Source organism: Leopardus geoffroyi, chromosome C3, assembly GCF_018350155.1.
Source record: "Leopardus geoffroyi isolate Oge1 chromosome C3, O.geoffroyi_Oge1_pat1.0, whole genome shotgun sequence".
NCBI classification, from domain to species: domain Eukaryota; kingdom Metazoa; phylum Chordata; class Mammalia; order Carnivora; family Felidae; genus Leopardus; species Leopardus geoffroyi.
In genome coordinates, this window is record NC_059338.1 from 109,252,656 (window position 1) to 109,276,576 (window position 23,921).

At 39.5% G+C, this 23,921-nt stretch overlaps 1 protein-coding gene and 1 long non-coding RNA gene across 3 annotated transcripts in view; one reads left to right on the top strand and one right to left on the bottom strand.

Moving 5' to 3' along the window:
- STK3 (serine/threonine kinase 3) overlaps window positions 1–16,058 on the top strand; it is a 285,816-nt gene extending 269,758 nt beyond the window's left edge. For both annotated transcript variants that reach the window (XM_045454103.1, XM_045454105.1), the window contains one exon: window positions 14,684–16,058. In XM_045454103.1, the coding sequence (XP_045310059.1) occupies window positions 14,684–14,842 (159 nt within the window). In that variant the 3' untranslated portion in view covers window positions 14,843–16,058. The remainder of the gene's footprint in view (window positions 1–14,683) is intronic.
- Window positions 2,973–16,562, bottom strand: LOC123585692. Its single transcript, XR_006706371.1, has 3 exons — window positions 16,094–16,562; window positions 4,269–4,357; window positions 2,973–3,057 (listed from the first exon to the last, which is right to left on the bottom strand). It is a non-coding gene; the product is annotated as an uncharacterized LOC123585692 (long non-coding RNA).
- Between the last annotated feature and the right edge of the window lie 7,359 nt (window positions 16,563–23,921).

A 23,921-nucleotide genomic window follows, 5' to 3' on the forward strand; every position in this document is an offset into this window, starting at 1 on the left:
GTATTACAAATACAAGTTTGATGCCATGTTCTCTATGAAATTAGTTGGTACCAAAAACAATTTTAAAAAATCTAATTTGGTGCCATTCTCAGACCAAAAAAAAAAAAAAAAAAAGCCTTCATGAAAAATTCATTTTACTGTAGTCCCCTAAGTGTAAAAATTTTAGTTTGCTATAAATTTTTACCCTTAAGCTATTTTGCTTGCAAATGACACTGGCATATTACTGTCATCTTAATTTTCAGTGACTTATGCATAATAGTTGTGAGTCTAAGATGACGACATACCTCATAAACACTACTGTCCTCTCCCTAAACCAGAAAGTCAAAAGTTTGAAACATTACGTTTGAAAGTTGATGCCCCCCATAAGACACATTTAATTTAGCCAGTTTTATGTTCACTTAGTCTCATTTTCTGTTTTTTTTATCTTAGATTAATAACATTTATGAACATATCTTAAAAGTTATTAACGAAAGGACAAGGGCAGAAGCTGTCATCTTCAGTTTAATCAGTTAGTGGTTTTGCTTTGAAGTTTGCATAAGACTGATTGTTATTAAAGTAGGCAGGAATTTTTTTTTCTTTTAACGTTTCATAGGAGCTCTCTGATGTGTATTCTTTTAAATCCCTGAATATCTTCCTGGAGTTTTGATTGAATTCGTGAATTTGTATGTTAATATCTGGGAAATTTAAAATACTGTTTCAGCCACCAATCATGCCAATCTAAAAGTCATATTTATGTTAAATGTTATATTTTTGGTAAATTTTATTTTCTGAGGCCCATGTGGCAAGTAAGGATGAATAACTTTGGTCAAAATTTGTCTTTGCTAAGTTTTAAAAAAATATTTTGCCATATTTGCGTCAGACCATGATTCCTCTTCTGTGGTAGATTGATGCCTCAAGACTAGAGTCGGAGGTACCTGCTTATTTGTAGGTGTTGTTTCACTACTTAAAAAAAATTATTGCAGGGCGCCTGGGTGGCGCAGTCGGTTAAGCGTCCGACTTCAGCCAGGTCACAATCTCGCGGTCCGTGAGTTCGAGCCCCGCGTCAGGCTCTGGGCTGACGGCTCAGAGCCTGGAGCCTGTTTCCGATTCTGTGTCTCCCTCTCTCTCTGCCCCTCCCCCGTTCATGCTCTGTCTCTCTCTGTCCCAAAAATAAATAAACGTTGAAAAAAAAAATTAAAAAAAAAATTATTGCAATCTGAGTTTCATGATTTGTGGTTTTCAGCTGACCTCTATTTTTAAACTTTTTAGAGATTTGTTGAAGTAAATTTTGCATCTTTAAGATAGGAATTTATTTTTTTTTTTTATTAATTTTTTTTTTCAACGTTTATTTATTTTTGGGACAGAGAGAGACAGAGCATGAACGGGGGAGGGGCAGAGAGAGAGGGAGACACAGAATCGGAAACAGGCTCCAGGCTCTGAGCCATCAGCCCAGAGCCTGATGCGGGGCTTGAACTCACGGGCCGCGAGATCGTGACCTGGCTGAAGTCGGACGCTTAACCGACTGCGCCACCCAGGCGCCCCATTTAAGATAGGAATTTAAATCGTCAGAGTAAGTTTTGTGAAACTGCTGCAGTAGAAAGCTACAAATGGTTGTTCTTGGTGATATTGGTAAGAACTCTATCCTCCCAGGGCACTTCATTCAATGCATGTTTGTCAAAAGAGTAAACTGTGGTGTTTATTATCATTTTGAAGAATTTTTTTTACAGAAGCCATTTTTCTGGAAAAGAATGAGTCGGAATCAAAATAAATGTATTATCCGGCTTGCAGAATAAACATGTAATGGAGCATGAGACCATCCTATAGTGGAATAAACGAAATATGCTGGATAATACCCTGATTTTCCCAGATACTCCTTTTCCTTTACTTAAGTTGTAAGTGCTCCTACTTGATAGCATGCGCGCGTGCACACACACACACACACACACACACACACACACACACACTTTTTTATTTTATTTTACTTTTTTGGAGTTAACAGATATGTGCCACAGTGTTGAAGGGGACTTTCCCTGTTGCCACACATTAGCACTAGAGACCATAGCTGAAGACTGCAGTACCCCATATTCTGAGGAGAACCACCAACAATTGAGGCCAGACATCTCTCTCCAGGGTTTACTAAAAGCCCTACCATCTTTCTTTCATTCAGTAAATATTTATTAGGTACCTGTTCCAGGTAGTGTTCTAGGCACTGGGGTGCAGCCATTGAGAAAGTTCTACCCTTATGGAATTCACAATCCAGTGGTCTAGTAGAAGAAGAAAGTAGCTCTCTTCTTGCTTCGATTAAAGTCAGGGGTGGAGGGATGTCTTCCAGAGAGCCAGTCACAAATTGGTGGTGCCTGCAGGAAAGGGAGACTGGCATCTAGTATCCCAGCCAGCTGCTCGCTAAGCTGGTTGAACCAGCAAACCCACTGACGTGCCACTAGAGCAGAACTCAGTGGGGAAGTTCTGGGAGTCTGGGGGGCATATTAACATAGACATAAGGAAAAGATGCCTGGAATAAGAGAGAGAGCGATGTCCGTGTCTCTCGCAAAGAGTTCTGTAGGTAGCAGACTTCTGTAGGTGGAGCCAAGGCCTGCAGGGTAACCGGGGTCATGTTGGCGTATTCTAGGAAAGAAGAGACTAGGGTACCTCTCCCTTTCCTTGGGTCCTGGTGGCCCCTGGAAAGTATGGAGAACAGCCTCTGCAATCTCTGTGGCTCTAAACACGGAGGTCAGACATCATAATGCCGCCAAGGGGGCTTCCAGGCCAGAGGAGACAATACCTCACCCAGAGAGCTGCTCTCAAGAGGGGTGAGCACCACGATAGTACTGCCCACCCTGTCAGGAAATCCACACACACTCCTTAGTCACAAACCACCAGTAATCAACCAAACCAGAGCAGGACTGAAACCTCCTTCCACCAACAAGTAACCATTCCCATCACAGGATCCCGGTTTCCTTCCCAGCCCCCAGCTCCCAGCACCAGAGGAGCTAGACCTTGAAAAGAGATGGGAAGAAGGTTCTAGATGCAGGCAGCCTCTCTTTCCACTGTAAGCCTCTTGCTCTGTGCAAGCCCATACTGAGGGAAGGAACAAAGTTTATCATTAATATGACATTGAAGTTTATAATTAGCCTGGACTTTTAATAACTAAAAGTGACCAGAAATCAGTGAGATCTGTCCAAGATTCCTTAAGGGATGTGTCAGGGAAATTTGGCCTAGTACAGCTGAAAAAGTATGAGTGGAGAAAAATGAAACTCTTTTAAGTTTATACAATGGTTACACAAAGATTTGACTGCCCAATAAACTAGTTACAGATATATTTTAAGGACTTTGTAAAAAAAAAAATTGTAATTTAAAAAAATTTTTAGGGGCGCCTGGGTGATGCAGTCGGTTAAGCGTCCGACTTCAGCCAGGTCACGATCTCGTGGTCCGTGAGTTCGAGCCCCGCGTCAGGCTCTGGGCTGATGGCTCAGAGCCTGGAGCCTGTTTCCGATTCTGTGTCTCCCTCTCTCTCTGCCCCTCCCCCGTTCATGCTCTGTCTCTCTCTGTCCCAAAAATAAATAATAAAAAATAAACGTTGAAAAAAAAAATTAAAAAAAAAAAAAGATTTTTATGTTTATTTATTTTTGAGAGAAAGATAGCACAAGTTGGGGAGGGGCAGAGAGAAAGAGAGACAGAATCCCAAGCAGGCCCCGTGCCATCAGCGCAGAGCCCGACATGGGGCTCGACCCCATGAACCGCGAGACCATGACCCAAGCCCAGATGAAGAGTCAGCCGCTTAACTGACTGCACCACCCAGCCTCCCCAAGGACTGTTTTTGTAAATGTTTATTATCTTCCATACTAGTCATAAAATTAATTTTTAAAGAAATAAAATATATAAGCAAAGTTAATCACTCAATTTGTTAATCTCATTTATGGCTTAATCAATGTTTTAAGATATTCAAAGTATTCATCGGAATCGCTAAGAGAAGGCATCAAAGCTAATAGAACTTCTTCATCTGGCCCTTAATAGATCTGGAAAGATTTAATTAGTAATTTGGTTTTAAGTTACTCAGATTTTGTTGTATTGGGCCTAGAATTTTAGAGCAGCTTACAGTATAACAGGGCTATGCAGGAATGAACTCCTCCCTGATATTTTTAGCAGACAAAACTACTACTAGAAACTGAAAAGCATAGAAGGAATGGGTATTCAGCTGCCATTAAGGAATGCAACTGAAATGCCATCATTCCTTTTTCACATGGGTGGCTCAAGTTTCTCCAGATCAGGGTGATGATAGGGATGCTTACCAGCTTGCAGCTCATGGGGAGATCCCAGCTGAACACAACACCAAAGCAGCGGGCGGACAATCCGAATGGGCACAAGCCAAGTCTTGCTTCTGTATCAAGGGGACATGTCTTGTTGGTTTTGTCTTGGCATTTCTCTTATTGATAAAATGATGGCGTCTATCCCAAATCACTATGTAGGAATGCATTTATTTTGCTAGAGAGCTGATAAAACTAAAAATGCTTAAACATATCACTTATTTCATAAGGCCGATTATAGCTAAAATACAACAATAACTTATAAATAAAATACTCCATTGAGAGGAAAGCTGGGATTTTTAAAAAAATTTTTTTTTCAACGTTTATTTATTTTTGGGACAGAGAGAGACAGAGCATGAACGGGGGAGGGGCAGAGAGAGAGGGAGACACAGAATCGGAAACAGGTTCCAGGCTCTGAGCCATCAGCCCAGAGCCTGACGCGGGGCTCGAACTCACGGACCGCGAGATCGTGACCTGGCTGAAGTCGGACGCTTAACCGACTGCGCCACCCAGGCGCCCCAAAGCTGGGATTTTTAAAAGCAGTGCTTCCCTACTTTTAATCTCTGAACAATCTGTCAGGAACTGTTTTATGTGATTTCTGGATTTTGAAGTGCTTGTAGATCTTGGGAGACCTAGGAAACAGCTCTTAGTAGGCTCCAATCCCAACTTCTATTAGTGGGTTCGATGTGGGCTGTGAGTGCCTGCATGAACACGTCTAGCTAAGACACCTGTGGTGGGTCACTTGGGCTCTCCTGGTGTCCTGACCTCTAAAATAGGGCTGATAATATCTACCCCATAAGGTAATTGGTAGGATTAAATGACTTCATGCCCAGAGCGTAGGACAGTGTCTAACACATTGTAAATGATTAGTAGTCAGCACTTTTCTCTTCTCCTCCACTGATATCCACAAGAAGTGGTTTTCTCCCTTTTCTTTGGGAATGAAAATAAAATCTCAGTGTCTTAAATTTACTTTAGATGCTCAGAGGTTAAACAAATGCTTCATGGCAGTTTCTCTTTAGAGTCCTGAAATATTTATAGTCATTTAGTCAGTCAGCTGTAGACAGGGGCCACTCAGCTCAAACAAGGTTGCATGTAATTCTCTCTCCAAATAGTGTCTGTTTTGGGAAGAAGGTTCTGCTAGTAGATTAATGTGAATGTAGCTTTTAAGGGCATGTTTTACAGTGAAGAATTCCATTTTTATTCTTTAGGGTGTCAAGTGTGAAATTATCACAGTCTTCGTTATTTTTATAACTCCCTATTACTCCATATTTTAAATGTATCTGTATGTCTTTCTTTAACAGGCTTCATACTAGTTTGGATTGACTTGAGAGTCTGTGTATTCTTCTCAGTCTGGAAATGAAGTCAGGAAATGCCTTAATACGTTGGTATTTCAATGGTTTTTGAACAAGTGTCATACCTATTATCCCTGTTGTTCAGTCTTAGGGAAGAAGGCCCCTTACCTGTTTATATATATCTAAACTAATCGGCAGATTTGACTGGATTTTTGCTAGTATTTTGGTGCATTTCCCACTCTCACTGTTAGCAAAATGAGTGTGGCAGCCTCTGTGAACAGTGTTTTGTAAAACCGAACCAGATTCCATTCAACACAGTAAAAATTTGAGCTACAATGGAATATTAGGGGGAAAAGGAGTGTACTGCTCCAGGCCACAAACAACTCAAAACAGTCTGAGGCATGCACTGGTAAATCTTACAAAATGCTATAGGCAATTCAGCATCAAAATTGCCATAGAAAATTATTGTTGTTAGCCATTCTGTTGATAGTTCATATTGTTAGAATTGCTAGCAGATGGGAGAATAGATGAGTCAGGATACGGTATTAACAATCCATATTTTTTTAATCACAAGCCACTAATAAGGTCTGTAGCATCTGTGAGATTTAAACAGTTGCTAGGAAGAGTTTGTTTTCCCAGTAAACACAGCAAACCTTGTACAGGATTTTCTTGATTGACTATTTGACTAAATGTGTTAACATTAACATATAAGACCATTTGCTTCATTGTGACGGTGTCGTGTTTATTTTGACAGACTGATTATACCAGCAACTCATGGACCCGTTGAGTCTTGAATGTTATCACATTTATGCATTTTAAAACTTCATAATCTTATTTCTGCTGTTTTTAGAGAGTAAGACTTTTGAAAAAAACCTCTCATGTAATTGGGACTGTTTTTGACAAAATAATATAAAAATCTAAGTGTTTTCCTCAAAGAGCTCTTAAGATACTATTTTAGGAAGTAATTCACTCTTATCACTTGAATACAATACATTAGGTTTTTACATTTTTTTTAAATTTTTTGTTTAATCTTTATTTATTTTTGAGAGAGAGACAGAGCGTGAGCAGGGGAGGAACAGAGAGAGAAGGAGACACAGAATCCGAAGCAGGCTCCAGGCTCTGAGCTGTCAGCACAGAGCCCGACACGGGGCTCAAACCCACGAACTGCGAGATCGTGACCTGAGCCGAAGTCGGACGCTCAACTGACTGAGCCACCCCGGCGCCCCCATTAGTTTTTTATAGTAGGTTGGATACATAAACTTGCAGAAAGTTCTGACGTTACTGACAACTCTTCTTGGTCAGTAACTAGAAGCTTTTCTGGTTCTCATAGAGTTCAGAAGTAATTCTAACGATTAAAAGAGTGAGCTATCAAAACGATCAGTTTTAAGATTTAATCTTACCTTCTATCTTCTCACACCACTGTGTTGTCTGTGCCCCTGCGTCAGGCAAGAGCTAGTAAGTAAGGGAGCTGTTCATTTGCATATCATTTATTTGGACTTGCTTTTTCTTTTTTAAGGGCTACTAAGAGATATGGTTTTGCTGGGTAGTGATCTGTAGTCCTCCCAACCTCCTGGATGGAATGTGACAATCCAGGACAGTTATTAACAAAATGGGCTGCGCGGTCAAGCTGTCACTTATGTCCCAAACTATACCAATTTTCAAACAAATGCTGACCTCTATTGAAAAGTGGTTTTGACTTTTTTGTTTAACTTACAAGCAGTCCATCTGCTCTTCTAATTATTGTTTAAAAGTTAGGGTTTTTATTTAAACTCTTTCACTTGTTTTAAACAGCCTTTCTATAAGAGGTGGGAAGTCCTAGTCTACCGAGTGTCCTGAAACTTAAAGAAAATGGTATTTCTACCTTTTGCTGACTTTCTGCAGTTTATTTCATTGTAAAAAAAAAAAAAAAAACTGCTTTATAAAAATATCGTATGCAAGGTTTTCTCTTCACTGTGATCTTCCTAGTTGAATATTTTCCCTTTCAGCTATTTTCCCTTTCAGCTCAGGTTGAAGACCCTGGAAATTTCTTAGCACCACACCCTTCCCATTCATGGTGTCGTAACATTTTGAACACTCTGGCAGTGCTAATTAAAAGTATCAAACTTGGGGCGCCTGTGTGGCTCAGTCGGTTAAGCAACCGATTTCAGCTCAGGTCATGGTGTCACAGCTCGTGAGTTCAAACTCTGCATCGGACTCCGTGCTGACAGCTCAAAGCCTGGAGCCTGCTTCGGATTCTGTGTCTCCCTCTCTCTCTGCCCCTCCCCAACTCATACGCTCTCTCCCTCCCTACCTCTCTCTCTCTCTCTCTCTCTCAAAAATAAGTAAACGTTAAAAAACACATGCATCAAAGTTGTTATAATGAAAAAATGCATTGGCCTCGAGGTCAGATTGTATCTCTGCCATCAACCAACATTGTAACTTTGAGCAAGCTGGCTCCCATTTTCTCACCCAAAATAAGAAAGCTAAAATAGATCATTTCTGAGGTTTTCATTTGCAGTAAGATTGTGTGAGGTTTAACTCATAACCCAACCTTATAGTTTATGCTCCTGTTAAACAATGGTTTGTTCATATGCAGTGGTGTTTAATAATCCCAGATTCACAAAGTGTTTCTCTGAGGCTCATATGATTCAATTTACCTGACCTCAGTTTAAACTCTTTTTATGGCAATTGATTTTCTTCTGTGTCCTTAATATGTCTTGCCCCCTGATACTTGTCATTTCAAATGTTCAAGAGAAGCAAACATTCTTGTGAATAGAAAAACATGCCTCGGGTAATAAAACAGTATTGTCCTGAAACTCATCTCCTTTTCTGTGGCCGTGAATTTGAAGAAGTTCTGTCTTTGCTGATAAGGCCTTCCTGTTACCGCACGTCCACTCATTTAGTCACTTAATGAAGTTATATATCCTTGATGTTCGTCACAGTTGTCAAACTACAGTTTTCTCTCAGAATGTTAAGATCTGAAAATCTAAGAATCATCGTTCGTTGTGCAAGTTCTGTGTTACCATTAAATTCAAAATCAAATGTTATTAAGTAGAATTAGCCTACAACATATAAAAGCCATCTCGAGATGAGTTATTCATTTTTATACATTTGTTCACATACAGCCGTAACCACAATGTACGCATAACCTAAAATTCTCTTCACTGACTTCACTTACAGAACTCTAAACTGACAACTATGGTTTACTCTGCATTTATTTTGGAATTAGTCATCTGGCAGATGGCTATGGTAATATAGCTACTTTGTGTTCCTTGTATTGTAGAAAGATGGTTCATAAGTAACATTTCTTTGCTATATTTAAAAATATATAAATTCAAGTCAATTTACCACAAGCTCTGTTGATCCATAAACATAAAAATTCTGAAGTGATTTCCCTTCCTTTTTGTGAAGATTTTCAAGAAAGCTAATTTTAGTGACTGAAACTTCTGTCACAGTAATATTGATACTAATTCAGGAAGCTCAACTTTTCCTTCTTGTATTATCCTTATTAGCCCCCCAAATTGTTTTCATTTGGATTAGTATTTTAAAAGGATGATAGTGGAATTGTTTAATATTACAGGACCATGTTTGTCATTATGAGTCTCCATAAAATTTTATCTGGTTTGTGACCCTATTTACTACTAAGCCGTCGAGCAGTAGTGCTTTCCAAGAGCTTGGAAAAGCTGCTCCTGCCCCATTTCTCCCAACCCCGCAATCATTTTCATGCCTGTGAGGCTTGGTAGCTACAGAAATGCAGAACGCTAAATATATGTTATTAGGATTTATCATAAGTCAGAACTCAGCCAGAAGTGCATGTCTAAAATCATACCCACTGTATAAAAAGTGAAAACTTCTACCAGTTAGATTCACATTTTTTTTTGTCTAGATGACACCATGATCCAGTTATTTAGAAATCTACTGATATTTCTCTTCTATTAACAAAACGAGAAGAGCCTCTGGCAACAAAGGCTACATTTTGGAGATTATTTTTTGTTGGATACCACAGGTCGTAAGATCAAGGAGAAAATCTTGTCCTGGATAATCTGATCCTCATCAGTTGCTTCGGTTATAGCCTAAATGCTGATGATTCCCTAACTCGGTAGCTTTAATTTCTCTGCTGAACTCCAAAACTCCAAATTATAATCCATATCTAATGTCTCCACCCTGATGCCTTGTTCATATCTCAAAATCAGCAGGACTAAAATGCCATGTGATCTACCCCTGTACCTTATTAATAACTCTACCCCATCACCCTAGCTTGAAGCCAGAATCATCCTAGCCCTTCCTTCTTCCTGACCCTTCGTAATCAACCAGTCAACAAAGAAAGCCCTATCAGTTCTACTTCCAAGTCTCTCAGATCCCTCCCTTCTTCTGAGTCTCCACTTCCTTTTTCCTAGTCCAAGCCTCATCCTCTCACTAGACTGTGCAGTAACCTGCTGACAGGCCTTCCTGCCTCCATTTTCACCCATGGTATTCCATTTTCTATACCTGCTTGTAGGTACATTTTTCTATCTCATATATGATCATGTCATCAGTTATGTTCACAATTATCTAGCATTTCCTTCTTCGCTACAGAAAGTTTGTAGCAACATGCTTAAAGGTCTCCTGTCTCCTTCTGTCTCCTCTCCTGACCCCTCCCCCCATGGATCCGCCCCACATCCCAGCAGCCAGCTGAGGTCTCCAAAAGTATGGAGCATTTGGGTACCTTATACATTTCTATTCATGCTGCTTCCCTTCTGCCCTGTCCTATTTGCCATCTTCTCAGCTTACCCATCCTTCAGTCAATTAGCTGTGTGTGGACCTGTCTTGCCAGCTAGATTGCAAGTTCTCTGTGGGAGGTAGAGTGTTCTATTCATCTCTGTATCCACATGCTTGGTCCATAGAAATTATCAATAAATATTTTAATAAATGAGTACTCTGGAGTTCTCTGACAGCGCATCTGAAAATGTAACTATTTCTTACATAGATGTCAGATTTCCTGTAACTTCAACCTTACAGAGCCACAAATCTGAAATCAAATTTTTTAAAAAACAAAAACACTAGAAACAGGTGGTACAAGCTTCAGCACTAAAACCATGCTCTGTCTTTCCTAAAACAGCCTCAAGCCGTCATTAACGTATTTATTTTTATTTAGTGTAATGCTTTCTAGGACCGTTCAATCACTTTTCTGGTTCCCAATAGATGAACAAACTATGTAAAGAGAGAATGATATCCATCTAATGAGGGTCATGAAAAGGAGCTGATAGCTTTCTCTCAAATGAAGATAAAAAGCCAAAAAGGAGAGAGGAAATTAATACATGGCATAGATTAGTAGTAGAAATTAATAATGGGGATTCATCATTAAGGAAAGATTGCTTTAGGTCCTGTGTTCTCTCCTTTAGAAGCCGGCATATTCTGTGAAGTACTTCATAAAGATTTTCTCTTCAAAACGGTTGAAACAAAGTTTTTACCACCTAAAAAACTAAGATTTAGATACTTCATAAATTTTCTTATATGGAACATCTAATTCCCTAACAGTCCTGGATGATTCTCCAACATCACAGACCTGTTTGTCACATATTTTACATATTGAAAATATACAAGTCTATTAGAGGAGTAAAACTTTCTTCTAAGTAGCTTCTTTCTCTGAATTTAGTCCATTACTGTAATATAATATTTATAAACTGTTGGTAATTTGCCCCAGTAAGGTAGTATAAGATATTTACAGGAATATCTTAATGCAAAAATTGTTTTCCTTTGCTTTGATGCTATTTCTCCTAATCTTAGAGTAACCCATTCCTTTGAATCATTTTTTTCTGTATTTCTATTTACCCACCCTCATGCCATGGTATTTAGCAGTACAGTTTGATAGTTTCTAACCGTGTTTACAGTATCTAAAGTTTAAATATTTTTTAGAATATCTGACAGGGAGACCTGAAACTCATTCATAAAAGTCAATTACAAAATAATAATAAATAAATTTAGAATCAAATACTAAATTGTGTTGTGTAAATTATGAATGTTATATTGAAATTCAGAGATGGGAAGATTAGTGTGGACTGAAAAAGAGACAAAAGTGAAATGGGATCTCATGTAGACAGCACCCGAGCGTGTCTTTCTTTCTTTATTTTTTTTTTTACATTTATTTATTTCTGAGAGACAGAGACAGAGAGCGCGCGCACAGGGGAGGGGCAGAGAGAGAGGGAGACACAGAATCCGAAGCAGGCTCCAGGCTCTGAGCTGTCAGCACAGGGCCTGACACGGGGCTCGAACTCACAAACCGCAAGATCATGACCTGAGCTGAAGTTGGACGCTTAACCGACTGAGCCACCCAGGTGCCCCGTCATTCTTAGGGAAACAAGTCCCTGTGTGGTGTATAATCGGTTCTTCATCCGCCCCCCCCCCATCACCTGTTCGTCCAGTTCAGAAAGTTCTGAAGTCCCCTATTGGCTTATTCTTTATCCTCCCAGAGATTTGAACATATTTAGCCATATTAATAGTGGCATGATTAGTACTTGGGTTAAAAATTAATGAAGAATATGATAAAATACAATGCATAATAATATAAATGCCTATAATGGTGTGATATAATAAGGTAGCTTCTTTTTATGACAGGGCATATTGTATATATATATATTATTATATATATGTATACACCAGAACTTTTCATACACCAAGGCAAGTGGTACTCACCTTCAGAATCATCATCCTGGGAGCCCACATACTCTTTCCCATAACACTGTCATGCCTATATTTTTGGAACGCCTCTTTTGAATTTACTTCAGAGTCTGTGACTCATTCTCTTCAGTATCCTCAGTGGTGACAAACCTTTTTCAGTGAGAATGGATTTTTTAGAACCAAGAGTAATTTAGGGCCAGGTAAGGTGAGGAAAGTGGAGGATCAAGCTGAAAAATGCTATTTTTGGTTAAAATTGACATGTTGACTATAAAGTAATGAGAGCACTTTCTGATTTGGCTCATAAAATAACCAGACAGTTCTCTTATTAAAACAAAAAATTGCTGCAAGTGTTATCATATTAAGACCAAGTCTGAATTACTCTCATGGAATTCTCCTGCTGTGGAGCAGATCATGATTCCCTAAAGTCCAAACCCTGCTTTGCCTAGCTTGGGACCCCACCAGCCCCTGGTTCTGCAGCAACCATAGTCCTTCCTCAACATGGTGGAGCTTCCTCCTCAGGGCCCTGCTGATCTCTGAGACACCCCCCTTTTCAAGGACCAGCATGGTCCCTGCTCCCCTAAAAGGGATCAGCTTAGTGACGCTTCTCTCTTTTTGTTGGGAATCTGTTTAAAAAAAAAAAAAAAAGAGCAAGAAGCAATAGATGTTGTCCCCAGGAAAATGTACACTGAACCTGCGAAATTGGGTACGTGAGAAGCTTATTCATGGACTTAAGAACCTCTCACTGCAATCAATCTGTACTATATGCAGTAGGGTCTTGTGTCAGTCCCACGTGTTTCTAGTTGCTGATCTCACCCTTCTGACTAATATGCAACTTTCCTTGATTTATTTTTTTTAAGAGAGAGAGAGAGAGAGGGAGAGAGTGCAAGTAGGGGAGGGGCAGGGAGGGAGGGAGGGAGACAGACAGAGAGAGAGAGAGAGAGAGAGAGAGAGAGAGAGAGAGAGAATCCCAAGCAGGCTCTGCACCACTAGTGCAGAGCCTGATGTGGGCCCCAACCCATGAACCATGAGATCATGGTCTGAGCCAAAGTCAGATGCTTAACAGACTGAGCCACCCAGGTGCCCCAATTTGCAAGTTTCTTAAGGCAAGGAAATAGTTCAGTGCTTCTTTGCTTTCCTTACAGTACCTACCAAGATGCTGAATATGTAATAGCATTCTGTAAATCACTGTGGTTTAACAGATTTTTTAAAACCACTTACCTGCCACCATTGCTTTAATAGTTTCTGAATGAGACAAAGTTTTAGACTTTTTTTAAATGTTAGTAAGATAAAGCCCAAGTGTTAGGTTATATATTTCAGGGCATCTTAAAATATGTTTCTCAGGAGATAATCCATATCTTGCTGTTTTCACATATAAAAAAATTTTTAATGTATATTTATTTTTTAAAGAGAGACAGAGCATGAGTGGGGTGGGGCAGAGAGAGAGGGAGACACAGAATCCAAAGCAGGCTCCGAGCTCTGAGCTATCAGGACAGAGCCTGACACAGGGCTCAAACCCACAAACCGCGATATTATGACCTAAGAGCCAAGGTTGGACCCTTAACCAACTGGGCCATCCAGGCGCCCTGCTTTTTTCACATATAAATAATTACAGTAAAGCTCAGCATGCCACAGATCCTGTTATGTAGAATGGATTTCATCCCCCTGACCTGAGGCCTCTCACCTCCTGTTATACAGAAAACCAGTAAAGGATTGCTAGTGTTGTCTCTGGAAGCCAGAGTAATTGAACTGAATCACTATGGTCAAACTAGATCATTTAGTCAAATCACATCATTATCATCAAACTATGATGTATGTGGTGAAAAGCTGATAGTTTATTCTCAAATTGACCAGCAGGTCAGAATTTACTCGGCACTAATATATCAGGCTTGGGATATTTTGAGGCATAAATTAAAAACCTTATTGTATCAAAATGTTTGGGATAGAAGTATTCTAGGTAATTTAAGTTTTTGATTAACCAAGTACTTAAAATTTAAGCAATTGATAAAATGCAGGATAGAATGGGTAATTTAACCTGCATTCAATCTTGTCACATTCTTGGGTGATCTCTGCAAGTGTTCACAATTATGACAGTGCTCCAGAGCTGGCGAGGATGTGAGAGGTTAGAGTGAATATATCCGGAGCATATCCTGAAAGTCCGTGTGTTGGCAATGGTGGATTTGTTTTTCTGCCCTTCTTTAAAAAACTAATACTTTTCATCTGCTTATTTTTCTCGTTTGTTCTTTCCTAAAAGCAGAGGGTTTTTTATTGCTTTTGTTGCAGAATTACTTAAGATTCTTACAAGGCGTGGCTTTTTGGTTCTTTAGTGAAGGAATTCCTGTTTTACTTATTGAACCATATTTCAAAGACGTTGTAGAGAGTTTGCTGAAATATCCATGCTAAACCCCATTAGATTTTAACCTGTTGTAGATAATTTTATACTGTATTGATATCTTCACTTTTTTCTGTTTCTAGTTAAAAAATCTAAGTCTAGAAGAACTACAGATGCGGTTAAAAGCACTGGACCCCATGATGGAACGAGAAATAGAAGAGCTTCGTCAACGATACACGGCGAAAAGACAACCCATTCTGGATGCAATGGATGCGAAGAAAAGAAGGCAGCAAAACTTTTGAGTCTGATTTCTTCCCTGTTTGTTTCTATAACTATTCTGGAGACCAAGAAACCACTAAGAATTGAAGGAATATTATTATTGGGTTTTTTTTAATCCCTAAGATTTGTGCTCTACAACTAGGCAACAGTCCAAAATTGACAATGGTACCTATCTAGTAAATTTCCACAGGGCAGAATTTACAACTATAGCCACTATGTTTTCATTCTTAGGTAATGAAAACAACAGAAAGGTATTCTTCTCTAGATCTGTCAGCTGCATACCAGCACTAAAACTGTGTTATAAAACAAAAGCTGTGTTTAGAGACCTTGAAAATCTGAAGCCATTGTTTAATTGTACAGCACCGAAGGGCTTTATGTTACAATATTCTTTATTCTTATTTCTGGTAGCTTATTTATTGTATCCCCTACGTAAGCTTATTTATTTATGCTGTTTCACTTTGTTTTGTTTTTAAGGACGAGATCAGGATAGCTTTGGTGAAGGTAGGGCGCATTAATAATAGATGATAACGTACAACCAAATTATACTTTCAGCAGGGAGCTATGGGGGTACATTCCTTGATTTCCAGGATAGTTTTCCAATAGAAGCAAAGCAATAATAGCAATAGTACCCAAATGGGCCAGACATTTTTTTATACTGAAGCAATAATTCCATTTTTACCTTCTGAAATTTTGTTTAATGTTTTTATTCCTGATGTTTGGTACAAATAAAACTATATTTAGATCACACGGAGCTATAATGTTTAAAACCAAAGAAATCAATGGAACTCTTGCACAAAAAAGTGTGGTAAATATTTTAAAAGAAATAAATCCTTAAAACAAATGCAATTTGTTTCATGTTTCATATGTAGGTCTGATAGCTAAACTGTATCAAACTGTAATAAGCTCATCAAATTTATTCCTGTGAAAACGTGCTCAATTGTCACAGGACTTTTTTGTTGATTTCACTTATTTCCTGGGAATTGGTAAACATCATGTGCCTGACGATAACAAAATAGCGGAAACATTTGTACTGAACTGTACAAGCCTTGGGGACTGAATAAAAAGATTAAAACCATTAAAAAGAAACTCATTTCTAAGCTGAATGAAGGTTTGCGTGATTGATCTGGGACCAGTCATTTCCGAAGCTACATATGGCCATCTTGACCGTGTTTGGTCTTTTGTGTGTTTAATTACTGTGTGTAAATCATAAAGACAAATAAATTTTACCGTGCCACCCAGCGTATTGCGTCTCTCTGTCTTTACAAAAAACTCACCACCTGGATTCTACCTTTTCCTGGCGAGGCAGGTATATTAGTGAGGACGGGCTGGATGATGGATAACAACCGTGAAACCTCAGTGGCTCAGCGTAGTAACACAGCTCATTTCTTTCTGATGCTCCGTGCCCACCCCCACTTGGCAAGATACCCTGCTCCTGTCGCTCTCACCCACGGACCCCACCGATGGTGCCTTTACCCTCCGTAACATTAGTGGTCACCCTAGCAAGGGAAGGAGCGCTGACAAGTCACACAAGCTCCACTGTGACACGTGTCAGGTTGGCCACACCCTGTGTTCAGAACCAGTCACGTGGCCACTCCTCATTTCAAGGGAGCAAGGAGATGCAACCTTACCATGTGCCTGGAGGGGAGAGAAGGGAGATGCCGGCAGGTTCACTGATGACCACCAGAGAAGGTATATCATCTCCAGAGAGCTTTTATTCCATTTTAAAATGGCAGATGCGTCCCGGGTAGTGCCTTGAAGTAACATTTATCTCTGCTCTGTTGAGTCCTTATAAGTCACATAGGAATTACAAGATTGTTAAAATAGTGGGAAGTATTGAAAAATTTCTAAAGGTAATTAAGAATGAAGACTAAATCTACAATATATGCTTCAGCTGCATACTTATGGAGTCTACTTGGGACAGTCAGATGAGTCAGTCCCCTCAAGCACCCTACCTTTTTTACCCCTTTCTTAATTGTTTTTCTTTTCAGTAACCTAATACCCTGCCTAATTTGGTGGAATCAAATGACTGACTTGCTACCATCCAAGTAAAACCGCCCACATGAAATGTCAAGAAACCTATGAAGAGGATTTCTCTCCAGTTTGCTAAATTAGAAAATATATGCAAATTAATTCGATGAGGCCTGTTAACCACTCTTTCTAATTCAGTCTCAACAAGAATCCTCCTTTTAATAGTAAACATTGAATGTTCCAATCACATTGTAATTTGTATATAAATAGGTTTTATATCCTGTTGTTATTTTTATTCTTTATACACACACACACACATACACACACAAGAGAATTAAGAGCAGTGAGCATATTTTTATTTTAGAGACTTAGGAAGCTCTAGAATATTTTAGGATAATCTTTTAAAATTCTTCCAATCTTCGCAGTCTCTGCCCCCCACCAATCAAAAAAAGGAACTTATGATAAGTTTTGAAGAACCAAAAGCCATGAAAGAAAGCTTCAAGTCTAGGTAAGCCTTGATTAATCGTGATGCTGAGGAGTTTTCTGGTTATTTTAATGAGTTTAAGAAGAAGCCTCTTATTATCTTAACCTTGGCTTCTGAGAACATTCCAAAAATAGGTAAGTGTACTTTCTGCACACCCCCGTCCTTTCATAAACGCAGAATTGTAAGTGTGATTGTAGCTAATGAGTGAGGATTTTGTCTTGCCTAAAATCCAGCATCATTGTATATGTTGTTCTGTAGATGAGAAGGTTTTTTCTGATCTAGATGACTCATTTCTACAGACTTACAATACACTTAGCTTATTTTAGCAGTAATAGTTTTATGTTCATAATATGAGCTAATTTGGTCAATATAAATTGGGGAAGAAAATGTTTTTATTTAAATGGATTTCAAAATAATACCATCTATTATTTGGGACATTTACTATTTGTCAGACACTATGCTAAACAACCTTACATACATGACTTACGTGCTTTTGTGTTTCTTTCCTCTGCTTATTTATTGAATCACATCCCAAGGTTTAAAATCACTCTCTACTCACTGCAGGATATGTAGCTTCTCTAGCGAAAATTCTATAATACATCAATAAAATGTTTTTAACTTAGTCACAGGAAGTCTTTTCAAATTACTGACACATTAACATTCAATAGGAATGCTATTTTTGTTTCGTATCCTGTGTCAAAGATTAATGATTAAAATAAATCCTGAAAATACTAATGATACAACACTCTAAATAGAACATCATTTTTTAGGGGCACCTGGGTGGCCCAGTCGGTTGGGCGTCCGACTTCGGCTCAGGTCATGATCTCATGGTCCGTGGGTTCGAGCCCCGTGTCGGGCTCTGTGCTGACAGCTCAGAGCCAGGAACCTGTTTCAGATTCTGTGTCTCCCCCTTTCTCTGACCCTCCCCTGTTCATGCTCTCTCTCTCTCTCTCTCTGTCTCAAAAATAAATAAATGTTTAAAAAAAAATCATTAAAAAAAAAAACGGAGTTACATTGCATTAGTAAACTGTTACCAGGCATAGGCATATAATTAGGTGTTTCATCAAAATGCTATTTTGGAATCCTAGACATTTGGTCCCAAAGCACAAGAATTGGGGGTCTAAAGAGAGAACTACTTTGCTTTTTGAGCAATCTGATGAGATGTGGACTCATATACCTTAGCTGGGTAGTTTGGTGCCACTGAATGGTGACTTATCCTCCAGGAAGTCAGTCAGTTTCTCCCTGTTCCATGTCCACACGAAATACCTGAACCTCAGCCAAACACTTCCCTGAGCCATGAAAAGACCCCAGAAGAGAAAGCAAGTGACCAGTTCCGTTCTTCCACCAATCTTGGAAAACCAGCTTCAAGGACGTGCTCTTCTCAAACTGGATCATATCAGTAGTCAGACTCCCTGCCACCATTTTTTTCACTTGATTAAGCTCTTTAAATTAAAGTGCTGATTTTAGGGGTTACTCTTCTGCCCGCAAGACTTTGCCTACCAAATTACGAATGAACTCTGCCTCCTGGCACTCAAGACCTGCATCATGCCCCAATGGACATGACCTCATCTTACATAATTGCTTTATTTGAGCCCTTTCTTCCACCAAACCAAACTGCTTTCAAACTCTATTATAATGATGTGATTTATTATTGGATCATAAGGTTCCTGGGAGCAGAGACTTGGTGTTTATCCATCTTGTTTCCCCACAATGCTTTCTCGGATGTTAAATGAAATCGGTAGCAAATAAAGTTTCATTGAATAGTATTAGCCCAAACAACAAAATTGTCATCACTAATCATAAAGGCTAATCTCTCTCCTTACACCCAGGTAATCACATTGACAACAATAATAGTAGCTTCAACCAGGTTTTGAGCATCTCCTAAGCCATGCACTTTCGATTTATTATCTCAAACCTTCATAACAAGATACAGTCTTTTTCTCAGAAAAGAAAGGATTGGAGAGATTAAATGAGGTCACAAAGCTAGTCAATGCCAGCGCCTGTCTCCAAAATCTTTGCTTTTTCCACTAGACCCCATTGCCTAATAAACACAGGAGGTCTGGCTTTAGAATGTTGGACGGGATTGCTAAGCCTGCTTGCTGATCTTAGAAAGAGAAGCTTTTCAGTTAAAACTTAGAAGAGGACCATTGTTAGCTGATGTGTTCCTGTTCTCCATTTCAAATGGGACCTACATTTTCTGAATGGCATCCTTCATACATGTGGGGGAAAGAAAAAAAGCAGAATGCATTAAGTTTCCAAGATGACTTACACAAAGATTTTTTTTTACTTCGTTATTAGGGTATATTTGGAGTTCTTATGCCTTGAAAATCTATGTATTTTGTAAACTGAAATGTGTCCATTTCACTCCCTTACAAAAGCCTGCCTTGGTTAATGAGTACTTTGGAGAAACACTAACCAGCATGGTTAGTACATGGACATGGACATGGAAAGTTAGTACATATACATGCAAAATACATGGCCTCAGAAGCTAAATTACCTGGGTTCAAATCCCAGCTCTTCCTTTACACTTTTATTGCCCTGGGCAAGAATAACCATTCAGCTAATTTGTGTTTCCATTTCTTCATCTGTAATAATGCAGCAATTGTGAAGATCAAATGTTCTATATCAAATGTAAAATATTTAACAAAGTTCTTGGCATATGGCACATAGACATAGATTAAAAAAATAAACTTTTAGGGGTGCCTGGGTGGCTCAGTTGGTTAAGCATCCAACTCTTGATTTCGACTCAGGTCATGATCCCAGGGTCTTGGGATCAAGCCCTGAATCAATCTCCATGCTGAGCATGGAGCCTGCTTGGGATCCTCTTTTCTCCCTCTCTTTCTGCCCCCTCTGCCCCCTGTCTCAAAATAAATAAGCACTAAAAAAAAAGAATGAAGAAAATAGCTCTGTTCTCCATTGATGAGCAAATTTATTAGAACTTCTAAAGTGCATTAGAGTCTCCTAGAACCCAGATGTGTGTTCCATTAAGGGCCTGTGGCCTACTCTCAGGTAGTGATTTGCACTGGGGAAAAGCATATTCAATTTTTAAGAGTGTTTTCTTTTCTATCTAAAACAAAGTAAATAGTAAGCTAAACATTCCCCTCACCCCTGCCTAAGACTCTCCTTTCTATTTTAGGGATATTGTTAGGACCAACATTTATGAAGACCCATCTGGAAATTTCAAGTTTATGCCCTTAAAGTTTTGTTTCACTGAAGTTTTAGCATTCTTGGTCCTTAAAAATATGAGTCATGCAACTGATGGTTTCCCAACTTGCTTTGATCCCAGGAAGCTCAAAATCAAACTGACAGTAAAAGCCTATGGTATTCTATGATCTGCATACTTCCATTTTCATGATCCTATACTTATAAAACCTGAAAATATTTTTTAAAAGAAAAAGAAAATATCTGTGGAGGTTTTGGTCCTTCTGCTATACTTAAAAGGATCTGGTTCCCTATTATGTGTAATTTTTATGTCTTCTGACAGTGTTCTTGTGGGTGTCAGATGTGGTAATGAGTGTCAAGGGGGTTTGTTCTTGAGGTCCTGCACCTAGAACTCTGCTGAGATCTTCCACATGTGAGTCTTACCGCCCAAAGGGGTATGAGACTCCTAGATACTGAGATAACCCCTATCCTTCCTCTTTGGAAAGAAGACAAGCTAGAGAACACCATAATGCCCTTGGCTCCTGCACCTGTGCCCTTGGCAACCTGTTCAAATCACATTTACACAAAACCGGATTCAGGATGACCAGGCAAGCACCCTAGCTTCCAGCCCCGGGTCAGCCAACAGATCAGAATTGCTAAAGAAGCTTATCTACTTCTCAGGATTTTTCCATTCCTATTCCTCTATTCATATGCCACTTCATATTCACAATGAAAAGAGAAGGATATGAACCAAAAAATAGAGGAAAGCAAAGGGAAATAGATTTTGCCTGATATTAAAATGACAGTTGTAGCCCCAAGTTACAAGTAGTGTCATACCCCACATTTCTTCGATAGAGAAACAAGTCTATTCCATTTCAATGGAAAGCACTCAAAGCTAACACGTTCTAAAATTTTTCTAGGAGAAAACTCAGTGCCTGTCCATGTTGAAACCAGACAACCAGTTTTGTCTTTTACATTGTTATAGAATTTTCCAAGGGGAGAGGGGTAGGGCAGGGGGGAAATGGGTGATGGGCATTGAGGAGGGCACTTGTTGGGATGAGCACTAGATGTTGTATGTAAGCGATGAATCATGGGGATCTACCCCCAAAACCAAGAGCACACCGTATACACCGTATGTTAGCTAACCTGATGATAAATTACATATATAGAGAGAATTTTCCAAGGTGAACGGTAATTGGTTGAGTGGAAGTTAAACAGCACCTGATACTAAAGCTCTCAGTTTTTGCATATTTTTTTTCAAGTTCCATTTATTTTGAGAGAGAGGGAGAGAAAGGGTATGTGCAAGTGGGGAGGGGCAGAGAGAGAGGGAGAGAGAATCCCAAGCAGGCTCCACAATGTCAGCACAGAGCCTGAGGATGACATGGGGCTCGATCTCACGAACCATGAGATCCTTACCTGAGCCAAAATCAAGAGTAGGACGTCTAACCCACTGAGCCAGCCAGGCTCCTGTACATACTTTTCCTAATGTTCCAATGTGTACAGAGCATGCGGGATGGGGGCAGGCCTCCAGCTGTGCATTTATTCAGCCTCCCCATTTATTCCATGACAGCTTGCTTTCCTATTTAAAAAGAAAATTCTTAGCAAAAATATTCCAATGAGAAGACATAATGGCACTTGAAACTAAAGTCTTTGATGTTAAGAAACAAGATGCTTGGAAAAATCTGAAACATAGAACCGTTCCATCATTAAGGAATCATTTTGTGGATTCATGAATTCATTTTCTGTTGACCTTTCACAAAGTATATAGTTTTTTTAAAGGTGTACCAACTGATGACCATAAATCAGTTAACGTGCTTAGAATGTGGACTTTGGAAATTATTTCTGATATCGATAGACTAATGGACCTGGGCCTTAACAAGTTTCAGCAAGGATTTTCAATTTTGAAAGTAAATTAATTGCTTTAACAAGCAAGTTGTAATTCGGGATATGATTCCAGAATCTGAGTGTGGCAGGCAATCACAGAAATTCAAACACAATGTTTTTAAAGTTCTTAATGCAAAATTATTTCAATTTCACACAAATATAATGAGTTGCTAGTGTTTTTAGGTCAATGACTTCTATTGTCTTGCCGAGTACCCTGACACGTATTCAAAGCAATGACCCCCTATATGTATTGTGTATAGAGATATATATGCTATTTGTCTATAGTAACCATTTCTAGCTTGGCTGAAAGGAAGCAATAGTTTCTTCTGGTAGAAAAGGGCCCTACTGTGTCCAATTTGAAACAAATTCAGTGCTTTAGTCCTTGAGGCCATTATGAAACGACAAAAAAGCTTGTCTCTTACAGATTGGTACTCCTCAAAAGTAGGTGTCTTTGAAGCTCGGCCACTAACTTGCTGCATGACCTTAGGTGAGTTGTTTGACCTTGCATAAGTCCCACCTTCTTTATCAGAGAAGAGCTTCGGGGTTGTGAAAGGTGGATGAGACACACACGGAGAGCACGCTGCCCAGCACCCAGAAGGCTCCAGTGACTTGCTCTCTTTACTCACCAACAGACATCCATTGAGCACCAACTACATGCCAGCTTCCCAGCTAAGTGTGGGAACACAGAAATGAAGGCGACATGGTTCCTGTCTGCCCAAGAGCTGGTGCATATCGCCGGATGCAGGGCATAGATTCACGAGTGTGGTGAGTGTAGTAAAAAGGATACCACAAATCCCTGTGGCCGCAGGAATTGAGGAAGTCTTCACTGAAGCGATATTTGAACCGGGCTTTGAAGCTTGGGAAGGCAAGAGAGGGAGAAGGGCACTATGGGGAGGGCAGAACATATAGGAAGGCAGAGAGATGAGAAAGAATATACGGTATATCTTTCAGTGTCTAAGAAAGTTTATTGCATAATAATGTGTGTAGTGGAAAAGCATCAAGGATCATTTGCTTTGCTTGTTCTCTCTACCCTGCAATTTAGGAGGTGGCCCGTTTGGGGTTTTGTTTTGTTTTGTTTTGCCAAGTCACTGAATGTTTTCGAGATCAATTAATTGCAAGTAATATCTGGCCTATTTCCTGGTGCCCATGTCTACCAGTCACACTCAGCTGCACTCATTTCCATTCTTTGATAGTATATGGAAGAAATGTTGTCTGTGGTGGCTCGCTGAGGTTGACTGTTGGGGCAAAGGAGCCAGAGAAAGGTGGGGAGAGGGTCAGCAGCCGCATCTAAAGGAATAGGCTTATGCTCAGTTCCTCAAATCGCTTCACTGGCTGTTTGCCTCGACTGAAACATTGATCTCCTTTTTGTCAGTGGTTTTCCTCTCAAGACCTTCAGCGTTTTCCACCTCCCATCAAGGCAATTACCAAAGGAGAGGGCAGGAACATAAAGCCTAACAAAGTAGCATAAATTAAAAACAAATGTAACAAGATAAGACAAAGGGAGACAAAAGTAGAGCAGCAGTCTGGAGCCATGAATCACATTAACAAAAAACTGCTTACCATGAATTTGGTTCAAAGCTTCCTAAGGAGCCCAAGTGAAGAAGGAAACCAGACACAGTTTAGAT